Below are 22,226 nucleotides of genomic sequence, written 5' to 3'. Positions count from 1 at the left end.
CTAGGCTGCACCCCTCTCCTAACCACAACCATTGTACTGAATTTTGCAACTGCTCTGGGGCCCGTTCTTCGTACTTCGCTAACTCGGTTAGCTGGATTAGATTCGTGATATTTGTCATGATATTTTATTGTTTGGTTCTTCAACGCTCATCCTGGACTTGCTGTCATAGCAACAAGTACCTTAGCTTAAACCTGCTCGGGAGCCATGTCTTGTCCATTTTTAGGACAACAACCTGTTGCGGAATGCAAGGATAAACAGAACATTTAATATGTCTGCTACTTTTTGCCAGCCCTGTCTCCTGGATTTTGCAGACTATGAGGTGTTCCCTGGCATTCTGATTAAATCAACAAATTCGGAGTAACTTTCGAGCAAGCTCTTGCTCTGTTTGGCTCTGTTGCGGAAAAAAACTGGGCACTCTTTTGGCCATGGTGAGCAGCCAATAGCAGTGTTTCTGATCAAGATTTCTACTATCGATACATACCCCTTTCAAACCAATTCATGAACCAGCAATTATCCCAGACAATTCAATCCAGCTTTACTAATCGCAAACAACAGGGGTGTTCAAAGAACCTAATTAGCCTGATCATGATTAGCAAGATGATGTCATCATGGATGTGTCATTTGATATTGGATGTAATAAGCGACATACAAAGAATGGACCCCAGGTGAGATTATCATCACACACCCGCACACACCAAAACAAGCCACCCTGTGTACCTCACACTTGTTGTAAGCCATACCGTTTACATAGTTGTACAATTTTAATTAGGAACTAGGGACAATTTACACTTGCTGTACTTCAGTCTTCTCAAATTGAACTGAGAGGACCCTCTCTTTTACTGTATTTAGCTAAATTAAATTGCCTGAAAGGAAATTCCCGTTTTTTGGCGTTTCCCAGTACCATTTTATTGTTTGTTGTTTGTTTTTCAGTGTGTGGCATAACAGTGACAGTGGGGGAAACTGATAACCAGACATTGCATGCTGGGACCTGCATTCTATAAGCGTAGCGGCTGGCCTGGCTTGTAGCTGCGTGGGGGAGTGTGTCATCGGTTTGGAGTGTGTGTCATGGGGCTGAGCCGTCTACAGATGGACGTTTTTTTTGAGTGTGTAGGATGAGGATTCCTATTTTCCGGATGTTTTGATCACGTCTCTAGGCAATTGGGATCCTGTGACGGGCAAACTCACTTTATGCAAACATGTTGCACTGTAACTCAAAAAGACCCCCTAATTTCTTTCACTTGTTTTTGTTCCTGAGTTGTGATAAAATCGTCACTCATTCCTTCTCTGTTTCTCTATCGCTCTCTCCTTCGCTTCCCCCGCAGGCGACGCTTATCCAGTTCCTCTATTTGTGAGCCCCCCCCCACTCTTTCTCTGAGCTCAGTAGACTTCCTCTGCCCAGCCATAAGAGAACTCTATTTCTCCTCTCTTCTCTCTCTCTTTCCCCCCTTCCATCCCCCGGCGATTGGCCAAGGCCAGTCACATGATAAAGGGAGTGGAGTGCCCTGCTCCGCTAGCCGCCCCAGCTAGCACTGAGTGTTCGCATGGAATAACTTCACTGTCACAGAGTAAGAGTGGAGAGGCCGGGAGAGAAAGAGAGAGAGAGCACCCAAAATGGACATGGCTAACCTCTTCAAGCATTTCTTTCGTGAGTTAATACTTTTCTTAGACCTTCTCTGCTTTTCTGGAAGCTGAACTGGAAATGGAAAAAAACTTTTGCTTGGAATTAACTTTTAAATTGCTGTATTGCTGTATTGGAGATTTAGACAGAGTTTGCTCCCAGGATTTATTTTTAGTTATTTTTATTTTTTACTTACAAGTTACAGAAAAGTTTGTACATTTTATCCCTTAGTCTTGATGCTTATTTTGAGCTGTCTATTTTCTGATGAATGTGTCACTGTGTGTGTGTGTGAAAAACAGATGTAATAGCTCTATGAGAGAGAATCTTTCAACAGCTTTTGGGTCCATGTCTGTTTTAGCTGCTCCAGAAGAACTGGGCGGTTATGGGTTTGAAAGCCTACTTCTGAAGCCTATAATTGCACCAGCACTTCACACAAACACAAGTCCCAACGACTGTCTACATAATGAGTAATCGTGCTCAATTTAAACCCCCTTTGTACGACTTGGAGTGGTCTGGATTAGACTATATTCCCATGTTGGAAAAAGGGAGAAAAAAAACTCCCTCACCCAGTTAGGGAACGGTTACGGATTATGAGAACTTGCATGGTGATTTAGCGGCAACTCATTGGATGGGGGAGTCTTAGCTTATTTTTGAGAGGGTCCCTGGTCTGTAATGAGTTACAGTAGTCGGGTCAGACAAGGTGGGGGTGTAGAACACTACTTGCATTGTGTCACAGGGTCATCCTTGATGATTGATTGAGCTCCGATCTCAACCCGCCCCCCTCTCAGTTATCAGAGGAATGTCCTTAATACCAATCGTTTCACTGTGAGGAGATAGTCTACCAACACGCACGCACACACACACACATCACCTCATCTACCTTCTTTTTCCAAGACTGACGGGTTTTTGTAATCACTCTTACTGTTGGGGTATTGACTGACAACTCTTTCTCGCAACCACTGGGGGTTGGTACCCACAGCCCACAAACACACACATAATGTGTGTGTTGCGGGGGAATAATTTTAGTGTGTTTGTCTCAGCTACTTTAAGTGGTTATATTGTAGTTACAGGACAAGAAGGAGCTCTTAATAATCTTAGATGCGAGCTAACAAACCTGTAAACATAGCTGTTGGGCATAAGTCTCCCTTCCTCATTCTCTTTTCCTGTGGTTGGGCCTCCCTAGTGAGTGGAATCTCCTAATTTAAGACGCATTGCTTTTATCTTGCTGGCTGAGCAACAGAGGAAGGTGAGGGAGTTGGAAGGAAGTTGAATCATTGCATCAGGTCCGTCTCTCTGTGTCATTCTGACATTATGTCTGGCCATCCTCCTTTCACACTTACGTGCACAAAATGTAGGCCTAAACGCCAACACATACACAGACACACGTAGACACACTTTTATGTTTTTCTTTATTCTCTCCCTTTTTTCTGTTTTAGCAGTTAAGGATCTTGGACTGGGGATGGGGGGGTCTGCTTGCCAACAGGGCTTTCATAAGAGGAAGGGCCCTGGCGGTCGTTGTTGAAGATATAGCCAGATCCTTCAAGGCATTAGGACAGTGGAAAAATCCCTATGACCCTTTGTTCGCCAGTGAAAGGAAAAGGCGTCATTTCTTGTGGATGAGTATCTCCCTTCGCCGAGCCTGTGAGTTAGTTAATTGTCAAGTGGAGGCACCTATTTTTTGTGTTGGGACAGTGTACGGTAGTTCCCTGATAGACCAGATCGTCATGCTAGTCTTGTTAGATCAGGGTCAAGAAACAAATTTAGTGTCAAGCTACAGTAGGACTAGCAAGCAGGTTTCCTTTTGCTGCTAAATACCAGGCTGGCAATTAACTAGCTAGCAAGTTCTAGCCAGCAAACTGAAGGAAGCCATTGTCAGACAAGAGAGTGAGACGTGTAGAAGTTCCCTATTAAATGGAGAGACTTATATTTTTCAGTGTTTCCCACAGAATGTGATTATATTTGTGGCGGTAGGCAGGGGCGGAGCCAGACGTGGTAAAAATGTGGGCCTCAGCCCAAACCTTTGTCCTTAGTAACATGTGAGTATAGATAGGGACTTCAACAAGTAATGCGAGTGCGCGTCGTCATGAATTAGAGCGCTAAATAGTTTTTGGAGCTTTATGTAATATAAACGTTACGTTGGACTCATATTGTTATATTTGCCGAATGTATTTAACTTAATATTATTATATTTAACTTTAACAGTTTTGGACACCTTTGTGCAGAGAGTTATGATACTGTTCCGTTTGTAAACTTGGAAAAAGCTGTTCGTCCCACGCATTGATTCAAAGCGTGCCCGGAGAGAGGGGGCTATTCACAGATGGGTCCGTTGTAGTGAGAGAGAGAGAATGCGAGCGGGGCAAGAAGGGGCTGAGCAAAATGTGCTGTGCCACATGGTCAATATTTGCATATTGTGGGTAAGCTTTAAAGCTATACATACTTTCAGCAATTTTTTATGTTTCATGTCATTTTCAGACATGTTCCATCCTTAAATTGTTGCAAATCGCCTTGCCCTAGTCTATAAGTAACATCTACACAGAACTTTGGAATTTCAAACTCCTGCCCACTGTTTCTGTCTTTCTTGGGATGTGTGTCTTAAGTGTGTCTTTGAAACTTGATGAACAGACAGGTATCAGTTCAAGCAGGGGAATTACTTTAACTGTCCCCTTTTCAGGAAATTCAGACATGTCAGTCAAGTTGCATAGGACATTATTGAACTCTGGATCAGATCAAATTGTTAGATGAAATTGTACTCAAGGCTGAGGGCTTCTTTTATGTGGCTAATCAATTTTTTTTCGTTGTCTGCCTTTGTCGTCAAACACATCTTCTCAATGTCTGTTCTAGATGATAAAACACAAACCAACATACAGTGCAGTTAGGGTGAATTCAGAACAGAATATATTGCTTTAGAGTAACCATTAGTTCAACTTCAATCTTGAATGCTGAAGGGAAAACATCATTCAGGTCCGACAACTGAACTACACACATACAAGGCACACAACTGCTGCTGAGTTCATAAGACCGTATTTATTATTGTTAAATAAATGTTAACTTCCACATTTTATCTCACCAACCATTTCTAATTTGCGATACTATTAAGACATTTATCTGCATTTTCGTTATTCGCTATCCAGAAGCGCGGCCTGTCTCACACAACAACAAGCCGTGCACACACAATTCGAAAGCTCCCGCTTAATATAGTGACGATGACGGGAGAGAATCAAACGCTCCAAAGTGTGGTTACACTTCACTAGGATGGATACAGACAACTCGCTGCCACAAGTGCAACAAGCAATTTGCATGCAAGGGCTGTATACCACTATACCAATGTTCAGTTGTTTTACATTCATTTGAAACCAGGGCTTTCAAGTTTTATCAAAGATTGAGATCGAGATTACCATACATGTCAATGTTTGGGTACAAAATGGATCGAGGCTACGCCTTGTCCATTGTATATAGCGGGACAAGTTATCCCTCTCAGCATGAGAAATGGTTGAAATGCGTGAGAAATACAAAGTGTTGTGTTAGATTGAGGATAATGCTCAATGAAATGGTGCTTTGGTCGCAATCTGAAAGCAGGGAATGTAACCTGCAACAGTTCTATGTGTTTGACACTTTACTCTCGAAGAAATAGACTCCTCAGTGTACATCGATGCTACTGCCATTTCAACTATGTCTTTGAGAAGCATCAGAATTTCCCATGTATCGTCTCCTTCAGGAATGTAATGACCTATGAGAAATGGAAGGAGTCTAACTAGGGTCCAATTTTCATGGCCATTTCCACCAATGGTTCTTTTGGTAGAGAAGCCCTTTGCAATGGGCTGAGATTTGTCAGTTTTGTCAGTGAATGTACAAGCAAAACCTTCGATAGCTTGATTTAGTAAGTCGAGAGTGAAATATTTTTTTTGCTATCAAGTCTGAAATACAGACGCATTTGCTGTATTGGAACATAATATACAGCATATTCCTTGTCTTTATCAACCACATATTCCACTGGCATTACCATGGGGAATTCTCTGCACATACGATGCTCTCCTTTTAGTGGTTGATAAGGAAGAATTGTTTGCATCTTCAAGAAAAGAGCACCAAAATTGTGTTCCAACTGATTGCCTAGATTATGGAGATCTACAATGTTGGGTACTTGGCTGTCTAGTGCCGAGTTGTTTAATGCCATCCCTTTCTTGTTCAAGATTTTCTACCATAACATGACCAGCATCAGATACAATTTCAGATTTGAACATTCTCCAATTGTATTCCTTGTGCTCTTTACTTTTATGAGCATTGAATGTTGAGTAAACACTAGATTGGAAGCTACAATCTTTAAATGGACACTGGACTTTTTGATAAACCTTTGTGTCTGCTGCATAAATGGGTGAAAAAAAAATATCCTCAGTGCAGGTCTCACAATATTCGCATAACTGACATTTGAATGTCAATTGCTCTGTATCATCTGATGCAGCTGTGCGGGCTGTATCACCTGATGCACTTGTGCAGGTTTGCCAAAGCTTTGGAATAAATTTGGGATGAATTAACCGTAAGTGCATTAATGGAGTTAAATGTACACAAGCATTCCTGGTATAGGCATGGGAAAGGCATGGTTCTTGTGTAGCTTCCATGTTTTAGCCGGTAGTGTTTCAACAGCTCAGCTCTTTTACTCGAGTTAAAAGTGCAATACTTACACTTCCAATGCATCACTGCCGTTCACCTGAAAGCCAACCAAAAGAAAAATACAATTTTCATGAGTCTAATGGCAGCATTTAGAACCAGAGCATTACACTGTAATACGGACTTGAAACATGATGGATATTTGCCTTGCATGTGAAGCATAACTGTGCGCCAATGGATTTGAAATAAAACCACCAAAGATAAATGCTCAAGACGCACTTGTTCCGGGAGTACAACGGTACTTAGGAATGGTTCGCTTGACCCGATGTTAGTTTCCTCAAGGATCACAATGACTCTTGCTTAGAGACTTGTTGCTCTTGTGGTTAGTGGTAACTGATTTAAACTTTTGTTCTCGCTGTGATATATTGTTTTTATTACTGTTGCTTGCTTTTTTCCACAGGTACACTTGCACTTATAGCGGTTCATGTTGTTTAATTGTAACTTGTTTAACTACATGCTCTTATGGTTCTTCCCTTTGGAACTTACTTTGGTTGTTCACAATGTGTGCTTCATGTTTTGGCTACTCGCAATGTTTTTTCGCTATCTTGTTGTTATGATCAGGGACCTATGCACTTTGTAAAGCTCTCTCTTGGAGGTTGCTTTGGATAAAAGCGTCTGCTAAATGAATAAATGTAAATGTAATTAAACATGTAAGTGATATTTACTTAATTTTATGTCATTTGTTACGACTAATTGACCAAACTAGGTTTACTGAACGTTGAGCATATCTAGCATATCACAGACATATAAAGAATATCTCTGGTTTTGGCAGTCTTGGGTCTCGGAAAATATCCTTATTTTTTGGATTGGACGTACAGTTTTGCGTCTAGGTTAACTTGTTTGAGGTGTGGATTCTAGCTACATTTCTGTTATTCTCTGCCCTCAGCACGTTAGCAATCATAGCTGCACCAATCACCGTGTTTGTGTGGTTGCCACGGTGATGGCAACCACTTAGCTAGAATTAGAATGAAACGGAGTGGAATGCAATTTTCTCGCTTATCACTTTATTGACACAGGTCAACTTTAAAATTATGTAACTTCAGTTGTGATAAAGATATCTGAGTGATTTAAACAGATTTGTATTCAGGATAGTTTGTAGTTACCAAATATGTATAATACCCAGAAAGACCCAAATGTTCACGATGTGAAGGGTTTCCGCAGGCCGCCACACATTTTTCATTGTTCAACACCAAAGACAGCACTAGCCTTCTGATAGTTCAGCACCAAGGATAGCATCGCCGAAATAACACACAATCAATGGAGGAAAGGAAAACATTTATTCTTGCCAATAAGTAGGCTAAGCAAGTATATTTATTGTTGGTTGCTGGTGAAGACGTGCTGCTGCTAGCTACCTGCGGCTGCGGTAGTGTTTCGTCTGGAGATGTTGATAATATTCCTCTCTGGCTGGTCTAAATAAGTGTGTAATCTTTGGGTGTTTTGCTCGAGCTTGTTCAGACAACAGTTTATTGCTGCGCTTTTGAGCACCGCGTGCATATTATCTTTTACTCATGTCTCTACCGTCATCTAGCAGAATGTAGCCTAATGATTAGCATTTTTGAAATGTGCGCGTTCTAGTGATGGGTCGTTCGCGAACGATCCGGCTCTAAGAGCCGGCTCTTGAAGGTGAACGTCGGCTCGCATATCTGAAGAGCCGACTCTATTTTTAATAGATTAATACAGCCAATAAAAACTAAATGATTATGAAATAATGAATGTTAATTGTATTTAAAATAATTGACTAATTCAAAATACTTGTAGGCTTAAAGGCGCACACGATCATCCTCACATTCTGTTCCTGTCAATCCTGCATGAGGGAGGGCCGAGCCAACTCACACACAGTGAGAGAGTAGTCAAAACTCGGAGGAGAGCCATGACAAATCAATGCATTTTTAAAGATATGTGGTTACGGTCGAGTATGATTTCATTTCATAATTTAATTCAAATTGTTTTCACACCTATCATAGTCAAATTCATAGTTAAAACATGTATTTTTTAAAGAGCCGTTCGGGAGCCAAAAGAGCCGGCTCTTTTTAGTGAGCTGAGCCATACGAGCCGGCTCACGAAAAAGAGCCGGAATGCCCATCACTAGCGCATTCAATAGGGGTAATGGCGCAAAAGGCACGAAACAGACGCAAAAGCCATTGTCGCCAGATTCAGGGATTTTGAGACTATTTAGCCTATTTAGATTTGTTACATTGCCTACATTACGGAATTCCTTTACCTGGCAGTTGAAACTTGGGGCTCTCAATGAGCGCCCTCAAAGTGCTTTCCTTGTTTTTTATATATATTTTTTTTTATATAGGCCTAGTCTGTTTTTTGATATGCAGGGCGGGGCCCTTAGGACGTGGGGGCCCCCCACCTTGCAGGGGCTGCGGGGGCTTCCCAGCCGCCACTGATGGTAGGCTACATCTGCTACTGCTATTACTATCCCAACTATAATTTCAGCTGTTAAAACTATAATATTCTTGTTACGACTAGCTAGCCTACTTCTTCTTCTGTTTAACAGTTCAGCTTTCTGCTTCCCCCGCATTGTAGGCTATTTTAGCTCTTAGCTTTGTTAGATGATGTAGTTCAGCTTCCACACTGTCTCTTTTGTGTGACTCACACATTTTTGAAATTCATTTCAGCTTGCGGGTATTTTCTCATTTCTCACTTTTATACTTTTTTAAATATTTAGGTTTTTGTGCAAATTATTCTCCCTTTAAAAGTAATGGTAAATCCTGTCAAATCATTGTTGGAATGCTGCTCCAGCCCCTAACTTAGTACTACATTTTCACTATTTTCAGCTTTTTTAACATGGTCCGCTATCCCCATTCAGGTTTTCAGCATTCTCACTGCTGTTTCGTAGGAACAGCCTTTTCTAGTTAATTGTTATTCTGCATACTTATTATTAGTGTGTTTGCTGCAAGCAAAAACACTATTGTTATTCTGCATACTTATTGGGTGTGCTTTGCCTTCGGCAAGGGCACAACCTTTGTTCTCTCACATATATATTATTATTATTCTTTTTGCCCCCCTAAAACTCAGTCAATATTTGGCCTACATAGACAACGTAGGTGTCAAAAGTTTCGTCTTGGTAGCGATTGAGTTGCTTCTATTGGAATTTACGTTCCGTTGCATGGTTTAGGCATAAGTTAAGTTTTTGTGGCGAAAAGTGAAGCTAACGGTGGCTAATTTGCTAGCCACAGTCACTGACGTTACTTACGTCACTACGTCACTAACGTCACGAAAACACGCGTGACTACCTTTGGCAGAACATTCGTTTCGCATCTGTTAACTTGGGGGATAGCTAGGCTAACTATAGCTTTACTGCAAGGCAGCTGCAGAAACGCCACAAGCAAAGAGGCCAGGGTGATAAATATTTACTCATTTTACTTTGTGATATGACACACAATTGTGATGTGTAATGTACAATATAAGCTGATATTATTAAGGAAGTACATCTACTTTCGGAAACAGTAGTCTACTATTTCACTGAAATATTAGCATCATGACATTAGCCTGTGTTGCCCGGGCAACACATACTACAGTGGTCTATGATGTATCTGTTTTCAATCGTTAAAATAAACATTCCTCACATATACATTTTCGTTGTAGGATTTATTCTGACATTAGTAAACAATTTGTTGGTGAAATTACCATTACCTGTGGTTTCAAACCAGTGTAGCTCACTGCAACGCTGTAGCTTACGCGAGACACACTACAAAAACATCTAGCTACAGTACACAGCTGTTTAGGAAGTCAAACGGCGACAGAAAATGTTCGGCACTCCCCTTACTTAAATCAAAAGTCTATCTAACTACTAACCTGAACTTCATTGCCACAGCCTAAACGTTGTCAATCTGTTCATGAAAATAATTAATTTCAGCCTAAACCGTACAACGGAACGTTAAATCCAATTCAACCAACGCAATCGCTACCAAGACGAACACAGCAGTAGTCTACTACTGTACCGTAGTAGTACAATTTACCGGGGAAGCTTCTCCACACAGGGCTATATCGCATTTTGCATTGTTACTGACAATGATCGCTACCAGTGAGCTTTTTATGAATGAGCGATTTTCCACTAAATAAATGTCAAGCTTATTTACGTTTTGGGGGGCATATTTTCAGTTAGCAGATGGTACTGTTTGAATCGCGATTCCATCTTCTACTGCCGGGTAACGTCGTAGAATAATCTTCAAAGGGGTTGTTTATTCATGAATGAATGCAATATGAGTAGGCTAAATGCCTGAAAATATCATGAGAAGGGAAAAACTTAAAATGACGTTTAAGTCATAGAGATTAGGTCAATTTTTACACCGGTCTGCCAAATGTATTCGTTTTGATTCAACGATGAGGCTGCCTCTTGCAGGGGAAATGAAAACAAATCTATTTCATTCAACACTTCACTCGTATTTTCAGTTGTAAATGAGCAGCAAAAAAATCTATGTAATCTTTATAAATAATAAGTATGCATTTTTATATAAAATATACAGAAATATCAGTTGTAAAAATGTCATTCAAAAACGGACCCCTGTGCAACCAACGCAAGCAAGCACACCCTACAATTTCCCCAGAAATTGTACCCTCTCTAGTTTTATTTATTTTTTTCTCCCACTTTTTTCCGTCGCCTACTCCTTTCACACCGTTTAAGCTAGAAACACCGTTCAAACTTCATTTGATAAAGTCTGAACTGCTCTAGTGTGCTATTACTTTTCTCATTGATAACTACGTTTTTAAGATATTAAAGTTTAAAGTGCTAAAAAAAATGAATGGGTTTCAATGGTTCAAAATGTTCAAGTCAAATTCCATTGTGACGTCATGCACTGACAGAACTGTTTCTCACCGCATACATTTTTGACACTGTTTAACACTTTCCTGCCTAAATATGCATAGTTTTTCAAATAATAGACCTGAACTGTTTATACCATTTTGAAGACAAGAAGTAGGGCTTTCTAATGATATAAATATTTGTATGATTATGTTAGGCAAATCATCCTTTATCAAGACGATTTCACGGAGCCATTCTGACAAAAATCTTCTCCGTCGTCAATACTTTTTTAGAAAACCTAATTTTTAACCACTTTAAATACAAGCTAGAGGACAGGTTAGAGTGTATGAAATGTGCCAATTTTTTTTGTGAATTCAGAACAGCAGACATATTTTGTTTAAAAGTTATGACCACTGAAGTGATGAGTGAGATAACGCAATTCCAAGCTAGCGCGATGGCTCTCCATAACTAAAAACGGTTCTACTTTTTTCCACAATCGACCAAATTGGCCAAACAAGGTATGTACATTGAGCTTAAAGTGTACATAATCTATCTAGATAATTTTTCTTTAAGCAAGCTTCAAAAAAATCTGCAAAAATCGAGGATCAACACCGTCTCGAACAGCCAAACCAGGGTCACGAAAGGTTTACTGCAGCTGGCGTTACTACGAACAGCTTCGTAACAGAATTTCTTTTTACTTTTAGTTGACGATATTGAACACAGATGTTAAGAAACTTGTCTTTACTCTAAATGTCTTCTCCGTTTAGAATTTGAAGCAGTAAATCTAACAGTAGGAATTCTCCCACAAAATCCGCTCGCTCCGCTTTGACAAATGTTTTCTCAGTCCACCATACATTAGACGAGCTAATATTCGAGCACTTTCAATATAATATACAGGCCATGTTAGAGTTTATATAGATACATAATTGTGCGGTTAATGTAGAACAGCAGACATATTTTAAATATGATCTCTTGTTTTAAAGTTATGGCCATTCTAACTGCTATAGAACGGCGAAACCAGGTCACATAGCTAGCTACGTCTATCGTTCGTTACCTACAAACAAATGCTTCTTAACAGTATTTACTTTTTATTGGCGATATTGACAACAGAGGTTAATGAACTTGTCTGTAATCAAAATATTGTCTCCGTTTTCAATTTGAAGCAGTAGATCTAGCTTACTGTAGGAAGTCTCCCATTGAATCCTCTCTCTAGCTTCGCTTCGGCTAAAGATGGACGACGATTATGACAACGCATGCATTATTCACGCCTACGGTGTTAATACAGTCTGTACAAATACCACTTTGACATATATGATCCTCTGGCTAGATTTAACATTACCTTATCTACTACCCACAATAGTTCAGCCTTATTGCAGCAGAAGCAGCAACATTTTAATCAGAGTTGGAGTAGCTTTTGCAGTTGCACAACAAAGTCACGTAATGTGACGAGATTGAATTTAAAAGTATTTAAAAAACTCACAAGGGACAACGAAAACATCGGCAAACCTGCACCATGGATTATTATATTTATGTAATCTTTAAATTCAGTGTCTGAACAGGACTGGGTGTGCAGGCAGACATGATTAGTTTCTCCTCCATCTTGATACTGAAACCTAGATTCTAGGTTAGAAATGTTTACAATGACCAACGGTTGCTACGTTACAAGAAACAAGGAATCAATCCGATTGGCAAACGCTCTTCACTGTTCCAACTTTTTTCTGTTTCTACGTCATTCAATTATATACTTTTCAGAATGGGTTTTATTCGCCAAGAAACTTCACATAGACAAGGACTTTACTGAGGCAGGAAGGTGCACACATTAAACATATAAGAATCTTAAATAAGAAGTGTACATGTCTAACTCATACTAAGGGGATACAAATGTAAAAGATTTAGAATTAAATAAAATGGATATAGTACAAATAGGGCAACATAGTGCAATATGGCAAGGTGTCTTGTGCAGATAAAGTGATTAGTGGTCAAGTCAGTGTGAGTCCTTGGCCTTGTTGAAAAGGCCAGCATCGGATGGGAAGAAACTGTTTGTGTGGCGTGAGGTTTTGGTCCTGATGGACCGCAGCCTTCTGCCGGAGGGGAGTGGCTGAAACAGTGTGTCCAGGCTGGGAGGAGTCGGCCACAATCTTCCTTGCTCGCCTCAGGGTCCTCGAGGTGTGCAGGCCCTCGAGGGTAGGCAGATTGCAGCCGATCACCTTCTCAACAGTGCGGATGATACGCTGCAGTCTGCTCTTGTCCTTGGCAGTGGCAAAATTGTACCAGATGGTGATAGAGGTGAGGATGGACTCAATGATGGCTGTGTAGAAATGCACCATCATTGTCTTTGGCAGGTTGAATTTCTTCAGCTGCCATAGGAAGTACATCCTCTGTTGTGCTTTCTTGGTGAGGGAGCTGATGTTCTGTTCCCACTTGAGGTCCTGGGAGAGGATAGTGCCCAGGAAGCGCAAGGACTCCAGTGTTGACTGGGGAGTCACACAGGGTGAAGGGGGTGACTGTCTTAAGAGCATTGAGCTTTAACATAACGCTTTAACATTTATGAAATTAAATAGATACCCTTTTCATCACTCTTTTTTCTCCTTTTTCAACCGTGAGAAACTATTGCAATGCATAACAATGACAGATATACTTTTAACACTTTTTCTCACCCTTTTGTTTTTAAAGCACATACCTCTTTAAAAAAAATTTTTAAACCTTCTTCACTATTCAAGCCTTCAAAACAATCGTTTCAACTTCTTTCAGCAAACACACATTTTTTTCTTCAGGAAATGTACCTTTCTAGTTATTGTTTATTTTCGCCCCCCGAAGGATCAGTCAATATTTGGTAATACTTTCGTAAACGGTAGTCTACTATTTCACTGAAGCATTTGCATCATGACATTAGCCTCTGTTGCCCGGGCAACACATACTACAGTGGTCTATGATGCATCTGTTTTCAATCGTTAAAATAAACATTCCTCACAAATACATTTTCGTTGTAGGATTTATTATGACATTACATTACAAGCAAACGATTTGTTGATGAAATTATCATTACATGTGGTTTCAAACCAGTGTTGCTCACTGCAACGCTGTAGCCTACGCGAGACACACTACAAAAACATCTACACAGCTGTTTAGGAAGTCAAACGGCGACAGAACATGTTTGGCTCTCCCCTTACTTAAATCAAAAGTCTTTCAATAGGTGAAACTATCTGACTACTAACCTGAACTTCATTGCCACAGCCGTAAACTTTGTCAATCTGTTCATGAAAATAATTAATTTCAGCCTAAACCGTACAACGTAACGTTAAAACGAATTCAACCAATGCAATCGCTACCAAGACGAACACAGCAGTAGTCTAGTACTGTACTGTAGTAGTACAATTTACCATATACATTCATATATATTATGTAAATGATCTTAAACAAGAATAAGGTGTAGGTAAATATAGGCCTATTTTTTATTTGAAGCACAATCATACTGTAGCCTATATATATATAATTTAAGTGCTTCACTGAGCTACCAAACTAAAACATTTTAAGCAAAATAAAACATTTCAAAATAGAAAGTGCTACTGTTTAAAAGTGCTTCCCTGAACTGAGACCTAACATTTCATGGCTCAAAGTCTTAGAGCAGGTCCCACCTTGCTGTCGCATGCCCTTCAGATGGCCAACAGCTGTAATTTGGCCTTCTTGCCCTATAGCCTTGGCTAAATCATCTTGCCACACTCTCCCTAGCATCAAAATCCTAGCTCCATGGGTTAGCTCCATGGCCCAGCTTCGTAACTCAGGGGTCCGCAATTCATTTTTACAAGGGGCCACATGAGAAACCTGAAATGTGTTGGAGGGCCTCATCAATTTGCTCACTATTCATTTTCTCCCATTGTAAAAAGCAGTAAAGTATATATTTTGATTAGCTGCTACTGGTTATCAGAAGAATAAGGATATTCTGTAAATATTTATATAAATATTTTAGATTTTGGTGTAGGTCAAATAGGAAAGATTATAGAAGTAATAAACAGTATAAACAGCAACAACAGTGTTTCATTTTATTTGTAACCAGTTAATCTTCACAAACACTGAAAAGTTGTTTTGCAGTATGTTAAAGATGTGGAATTGATCAACTTTATACAAAAAGCAATACGTTTTTTCGTTCATTTTGTTCTGTGAGAGAAATCCAGTGGGCTTGAACAAGTGCATCGAAATCTGTCAGAATGTCTGAGGTGGATATGCGAAGGACAGCTGACAGGTAATGATCAGGGTCTGCAGTTCAACTAGCAAACCATCAGCCCGCGCCCACTGAATCAGTCAAGTTCTTATTATGTCCGCGTTAGTTTTTTTTCTTCACAGCTTTCACTTTCAGATACCTAGAAGTCCATGTCTTGTTAAAAGTTAATCAGTGGCAAAGTTTTTCATTTTCGAGGGCTAACCAACAGCTAACTCTCCTGTCGGTGAGGTTGCGCAAGCGCACATGTAAATCGCCTGATCACTGTAGTCTTTCAGGACTACATATTTACTACCGCTCAACACATTTATTTATTTTACATTTTTGATTTACCTCACGCGGGCCGGATTGAGACAGCCTGTGGCCGGTTATGGCCCGCGGGCCATACAATGCCCAGGTCTGCTAAACTGACTCTCTGGTGCTCAGGTCGTAATTTCAATCACACAGCACGGAGCTACAGGAATATCTGGACCACAGCCAATCAGAGGCAAAGACCTGCCCCATCTCTGTCTCTGATTGGTTTAGACCACGATATGATCCAACCATGAGTGTCAGTTCCGTCTTAGGATAACAAACGCTTCGTTTGTGGAGAGACAGCGGATGCGAGGAGGTTAGGTGCACCGGTGCGACCTAGGAAACTAGGAAAAAAAATTGTCGCACCCGTACACAATTTGGTCGCACTCTAGAGCCCTGCTAGAAGGGAAAAACTTAAGGGGACGGACCCACCTGCAACCGACGCAAGCAAGCACACCCTACAATTTCCCCAGAAATTGTACCCTCTCTAGTTTAACATGTTTTACTCACTCAAAATGTGATTGCCAAAGCAAAGTAGCCTATTTGGTATTTACCATGTCTTCCCTCCTCATTCATTGGTGTTCTGATTGTAGTAACCTCACTCGTTCCTTGTGATTTTTTTTATGAAATCTTGCGCGAGAGAGCGATATTCTCTGTAAACTTCAGATCATTAGGGAACTCTACTCAATAACATTAGTAACTAGATATGCTCAACGAGTAGCCAAAACATGAAGCACACATTGTGAACAACCAAAGTAAGTGCCAAAGGGAAGAACCATAAGAGCATGTAGTTAAACAAGTTACAATTAAACAACATGAACCGCTATAAGTGCAAGTGTACCTGTGGAAAAAAACAAGCAACAATAATAAAAACAATATATCACAGCGAGTACAAAAAATTTAAATCAGTTACCACTAACCACAAGAGCAACAAGTCTCTGAGCAAGAGTCATTGTGATCCTTGAAGAAACTAACATCGGGTCAAGCGAACCATTCCTAAGTACCATTGTACTCCCGGAACAAGTGCGTCTTGAGCCTTTTCTTGAAGGTGGAGAGACAGTCAGTGTCTCTGATGGAGGTGGGGAGTTGATTCCACCACTGGGGGGCCAGACAGGAGAAGAGCTTGTGTTGGGATTATTGGAGATAATTGAAGGGATTGATTTGGGATAATTGAAGACAAAGTAAGGGTTTACAGTCTAGTTGCCCAGTGTGACAATTCTAAAGCATCCCTAAAAGGAGAGCACAAAGTTATGGATGTGAAGTACTATGTGTGACACTCGAATTAACCAACATATTACACTGCAAATTAGATATACAGTAGCACTCGCAAACGATCTTTGAAAGGATTGTTCATGCAGGACACCTTGTCTACACCCATATACTCAGTTAACCCCAAGAGTTATACGGTTCCATTTCCAAGTGAAAAGAAATCTTGGTTTAATACATTTCACCAGACCTTTTAGACACAGAACTGTTACAAAAAACAATTCTGGTCTCTTGCATAAAAATTTGCTGGTTAGCCAACTAGCGGAATTGCTCTCATACAGTATGTCAGACTGGCTGACGTGGGGTGTTGTTGTACACAGAGGAAGAGCCCTGGAATGGAGGGAAGCGGAGGGGTCGAGAGGGCCCTGTAAAGACAATGGAAAGGCGGCCAGCACAGTCAGGGAGGGAGGAGGGGAACAAAATGAATAATATGAGTTCCATCCTTTTTTGCCTCTGTCTTTCCTCTTTCTTTGTCTCTCAAGCACATTTTTCATCATGCTGCCTTCATGGAATAGGCAAAAAAGTCAAATGTGGGGGAGTGTAGTTAGACAGACAGCAGGGCGAAGAAATGGCTATTCCCGTTCCTCTGATTTACTGCCATCTGATGCAATAAAGCTTCCTTCCTCACAGCATCCTCAGCACATGACACACAAAGGAAAATATCTTTTGAAATCAAGCGAGGATGAGGGATGTTACTCACAACAATCAAGTCATTTTCCTAACCCATCTTTAAGGTCTTTTTTAAGTAGGTTAACAGTAGCAATGTCCAGGATTAGTTTTATTGTGGTTTTTAATAGTAAACTACAGCAGTCTTTTGGCTAAATTAACTAATATTATAAATTATTTTCCAATATAATTATTTATTTACAAAATATGTCATAGGATAAATACAATCCTGAATGTTTAAACACATTATGTACGGTGAACAATTTGTGATTCAGATATATGGGACTAAAGTAAAAGTATGTTTTTCATCTGAATTGAACTCCAAACGGATTCAAAAGATTTGAAAAGTACTGGGGTAGAAGCCAGGGCTCTGACTACAAAAGACTGTATGAACGAGAAACCTGTCATGTCAGGATAGAGCTGAGACAACTACATGGTAAAATCACATCAGGAACATCAATGGTTTTACCCTGAAGTTATCTTGTAACAAGTCAATATTAGTTAATTGCAGAATTGAACAAAACGACTATTGACCAACACTGGACACACACCAGGCATCATTCATTTGGTAACTAAGGCCCTTGAAGCGCTGAGGAATGAGAGAGACAAGTAGGGCTGCAACTAACGATTATTTTAATAATCGATTAATCTGTCGATTCTTTTTTCGATTAATCGATGAATCGGATAAAAAAACAAAAAAGCATTAATTTCCAATCCTTTATTCAAAAACAGAACTGACAGTGCAAATTCACAGTGCAAAAAATCTTCAGAATGTGCACAAACAGGCACACAATTTAGAAAAAGTTATTAATATTAGCGTGGATTTAATGCTATTTTCCAAGATGAGCAATTTGTTTGAGTTTTGTTTAAAACTTTAATGAAAATTGAAAGGTTGTGGAAGATGGCCAGACTTTATTAGAATAATCTGGTGTATATTAATTTTTTTGTTGACAAAATGTAAAAAAAAGGTACGATTTGCGAGGATTAAGCTATTTTCAAAGATTAGTGATTTTCTATCATTGGGTGTGCTTTGCTTTTGGCAAGGGCACAACCTTTGTTCTCTCACATATATATTTATTATTGTTTATTTTCGCCCCCCTAAGGATCAGTCAATATTTGGACTACATACACAACGGCGGTGTCAAAAAGTTCGTCTTGGTAGCGATTGCGTTGGTTGTATTTTTAATTGGGAGTCAGGTGGCTGAGCGGTTAGAGAAGCGGGCTTGTAATCAGAAGGTTGCCAGTTCGATTCCCGGCCGTGCCAGATGACGTTGTGTCCTTGGGCAAGGCACTTCACCCTACTTGCCTCGGGGAGAATGTCCCTGTACTTACTGTAAGTCGCTCTGGATAAGAGCGTCTGCTAAATGACTAAATGTAAATGTAATTACGTTCCGTTGCATGGTTTAAGTAGAAATTGCGTTTTTGTGGTGAAAAGTGAAGCTAACGGTGGCTAATTTGCTAGCCACAGTCACTGACATTACTAACGTCACTATGAATGAATGCAATGAGTAGGCTGAGAGAATGAGAATGCCTGAAAATATCACGAGAAGGGAAAAACTTAAAAGGACGTTTAAGCCAAATCATTCTACACTTCACTCGTATTTTCAGTTGTAAATGAGCAGCAAAAAAAAAATGCTTTTAAATATATGTAATCTTTATAAATAATAAGTATGCATTTTTATATAAAATATACAGAAATATCAGTTGTAAAAATGTCATTCAAAAACGGACCCCTGTGCAACCGACGCAAGCAGGCACACCCTACACTTTCCCAACAAATTGTACCCTCTCTAGTTTTATTTGAAACTTCATTGAAAAAGTAAAGGCTGTGGAAGTATACCAGACATTGTTAAGATACTTTGGTGTCTGTTTGAGGTTTTATATTCCAAAAAATATTATAAAAGTCTACATTTTTCAAAATGGTATGGGTTGTTTTCACCCGGTCCCTAACGCGATGCTGCAGCGTCTTCCGAATGTGAGACGAATGTCGAATATGAAACTAACTTCACCTCGGTCAATTAACACAGTTTCGATGTATTTAGTGTGAAATGCTCCCACACCTTGGATGACTTGGGTCGTACTGATTTCTCTGCCTCCGCCATGTGTTTCAGAACAACGTTACTCAACAACGTCTCTCCGATGGCCTTTCCTCTACCTCCGCTCCGCTCCCAACTAAACTTTTTTTATTTTTTATACTCAAACATCTCTGCGACATATTGAGTGGCGTAATAATCGCGTGACACAACGAATCGATAATGAAATTCGTTGCTCCCTGACGGTCTTTTTTCATTTTTTGTTACAGTGTGATGGTTCACCCATTCGAGTATTGTTACTTTTTCTTTACTTGGTTAGTCGCTTTCTGAACAGAATCAGTGCACAGTTCTGTGGCTCGCTATGCAAGTTGTTTGGAAGATCATCCAAGGCAGTTTCAGTCACCATTTTGTTTGTCCCATGTACTTTTTTGTTGTTGATGCAGCTCAGGAGGCTGCTCAAGAACAATTGGTTGAGCGCGTTCCTCAGGTCACCACCAGCGACGTGCGGTAATGTCAGTAAGAGGCAAGGCACTGAGTTATGAAAGCCAGATTACCTAATTTACTGTTAGGCTAATATGTCAAAACAGTAAACGCAGTAAACAATACAAGCAGTAGCCTACAGCCGCTGACTATTAGCACAGCCACATAGCCAATCTTTTATTCCATAACAGTCCATTTGAAACGATCGAAAAAATGTTGTCCCTTTTGCTGCAGTAGTCCATCTAAGTCTGGCGTAGACCTCCCTCTTGCTGTTAACTCCTTTTTTGAATAAAATCGATCTTGGAGAAATTCCTCAACTCTGTGATATCGGCAGACACCGCTGCTGTCATTTTTACTTGAATTTCGCGAGGATTACGCTTACAATGTAGCTGGTGTAATGACGTTAGCTGTGCAAATGTCCAGTAATATCTCGATTTTAATTGGTCCATGTTTGATACGTAACGTAGGTGATTACTGGCATAACATATTTACGTGCAAAGGCACAGCAGACTTGTGCTTTTCTACGTACATGCTGAAGAATACAGGATCAAAGTGAGTTTTTCGCTTGTCGTCCGCAGTGAATGGACAGTAAAAGCACTGCTTATTCTACAATTTTTGTTGTATTTTATTATACGTAACTCCTACATTTGTCATCGTAACGTCTTAACAATTGGAATAACACACATATTGCATATATAAATCACAAGAATAAACACAAAAAATATAAATACAAGTTTATTAAATAAAATGATTTAATAAACATTTTTACGTTTGAATTTTGGCAAGGTAGGCAGTGCCTACCTACCCAGACTGCATGTCACTGGTCACCACTGATGTGGCTTGTCTGAAAGATTAGTTGGACACTTAAATACATTTGAACACCTTTCCACTCTGACAGCCCCTTGCTGAAACATCAGGGTAGGGTAAATCAACACCCCAGCTAACACAGTTACGTTGCCGCAACGTCTTTGGCGACGTTGCGGGACCGTGCATCTGTGGGACGCCAGAACGTAACCGCAACGTCGTGGCAACGTTATTTTCCGACGTTGCCAGTCTGTAACCGCGACCTCCTAGCAACGTCATTTTCCGACGTTGCCAGTCCGTAACCACGACCTCCTAGCAACGTAATTTTGTGACGTTGCCAGTCCGTAACTGCAACGTTAACTAAGTAACCTATATTTCTCAATTCTACTGCTTATATTGGGGCGGTTCATATGCAGACCTCATTTGCCCAAAATGCTACTTGTTCTTGTATAATAGGCTACATGGTAGCCAACTTTAGGAGGACTATGTTTGTGTGATGTGTAGCCTAACTCCAGCTAATCATAAACAAGGCAGCATTTCCATGTAAAATTGTCATAGTGCCAAACAGTGAATTAAAACTTCTGCCAGTCCCCGCTACAGGTCCTGTCTGTGAAGCACAAAATAAGTTAGTGTTCTATCAACATAATTGCACTTGTAAAAAGGTGCTATACAAGTCATAAAAAAATCACATCTAAAATAATACACATCATCCCAAAAATATGTGATTCTAGATTTTTGTCACATAGCCATGTGAAAGGTTGGATATGGAAGCTGCAATCATGATTCATTCACCTGGCGTGTTTTGAATGGGCTGCCGGGGTGTGTTTGAGTGTCTCCTCTATGAGGAGCTCCACAGCTTTCTCTCCCAGTCGCGTCTTCCACTTCATCACAGCTTTTGGAATTAGAAGTCATGAACTTATTGTCAGCACCAATGTGAACGTTGAACGCTGCGTGTAAGCCATAGTTCATGGCATCTCCAAACACTTACCACTCTCTTTCGCAACTCCAGCACCTTAAGGCGCTCCTCAAGGTCTTGGAGTTCAGCCTGTGTTTGGACCACCTGTAGGTCCATCACTGGCACCTCTTCAGTGTGTCTGCCCTGTAGTCACCTGAATAGGAGAGCCTCTCGCTGGTTTTCCTCCAATGTCTCCATCTTCCGGAGCATAACCTGTAATGTGTACAGAAATGAAAATTGAATGTAGTTTATGTACATAGTTATAGCATATTGATATTAAAGGAGTAGCATTGCACACGTGATCGTTCGAAAGCAGGGCCCCACATCGTAGCGTCGCACGTGTGATTCTGAACATTCCAACCGACTGTTTTCCGATAGACAAAAACTATATGACAAACGCTATAGTATGGCTTCAAAATTTACAATTAGTAGGCTAACAAGTAACACTAGCAGGTAGTAGCATTGCTACAAGTATTATG

At 40.2% G+C, this 22,226-nt stretch overlaps 1 protein-coding gene across 2 annotated transcripts in view; it reads left to right on the top strand.

Moving 5' to 3' along the window:
• Nucleotides 1–22,226, top strand: part of nck1b (NCK adaptor protein 1b) — a 74,975-nt gene that overhangs the window by 33,191 nt on the left and 19,558 nt on the right. Inside the window, exon 1 of one of the 2 annotated variants that reach the window (XM_067251983.1) lies at nucleotides 1,521–1,645. The exons of the other annotated variant lie outside the window; for it this stretch is intronic. Coding sequence (XP_067108084.1) covers nucleotides 1,612–1,645 — 34 coding nt within the window. The 5' untranslated portion in view covers nucleotides 1,521–1,611. Of the gene's footprint in view, nucleotides 1–1,520; nucleotides 1,646–22,226 lie in introns of those variants that run through there. 2 annotated transcript variants of the gene reach the window in all.

This window comes from Osmerus mordax, chromosome 15 (assembly GCF_038355195.1).
Source record: "Osmerus mordax isolate fOsmMor3 chromosome 15, fOsmMor3.pri, whole genome shotgun sequence".
In the NCBI taxonomy this organism is placed as follows: Eukaryota; Metazoa; Chordata; class Actinopteri; order Osmeriformes; family Osmeridae; genus Osmerus; species Osmerus mordax.
The sequence above is the reverse complement of the archived record's forward strand: the minus strand, read 5'-3'. Positions and strand labels throughout refer to the sequence as shown.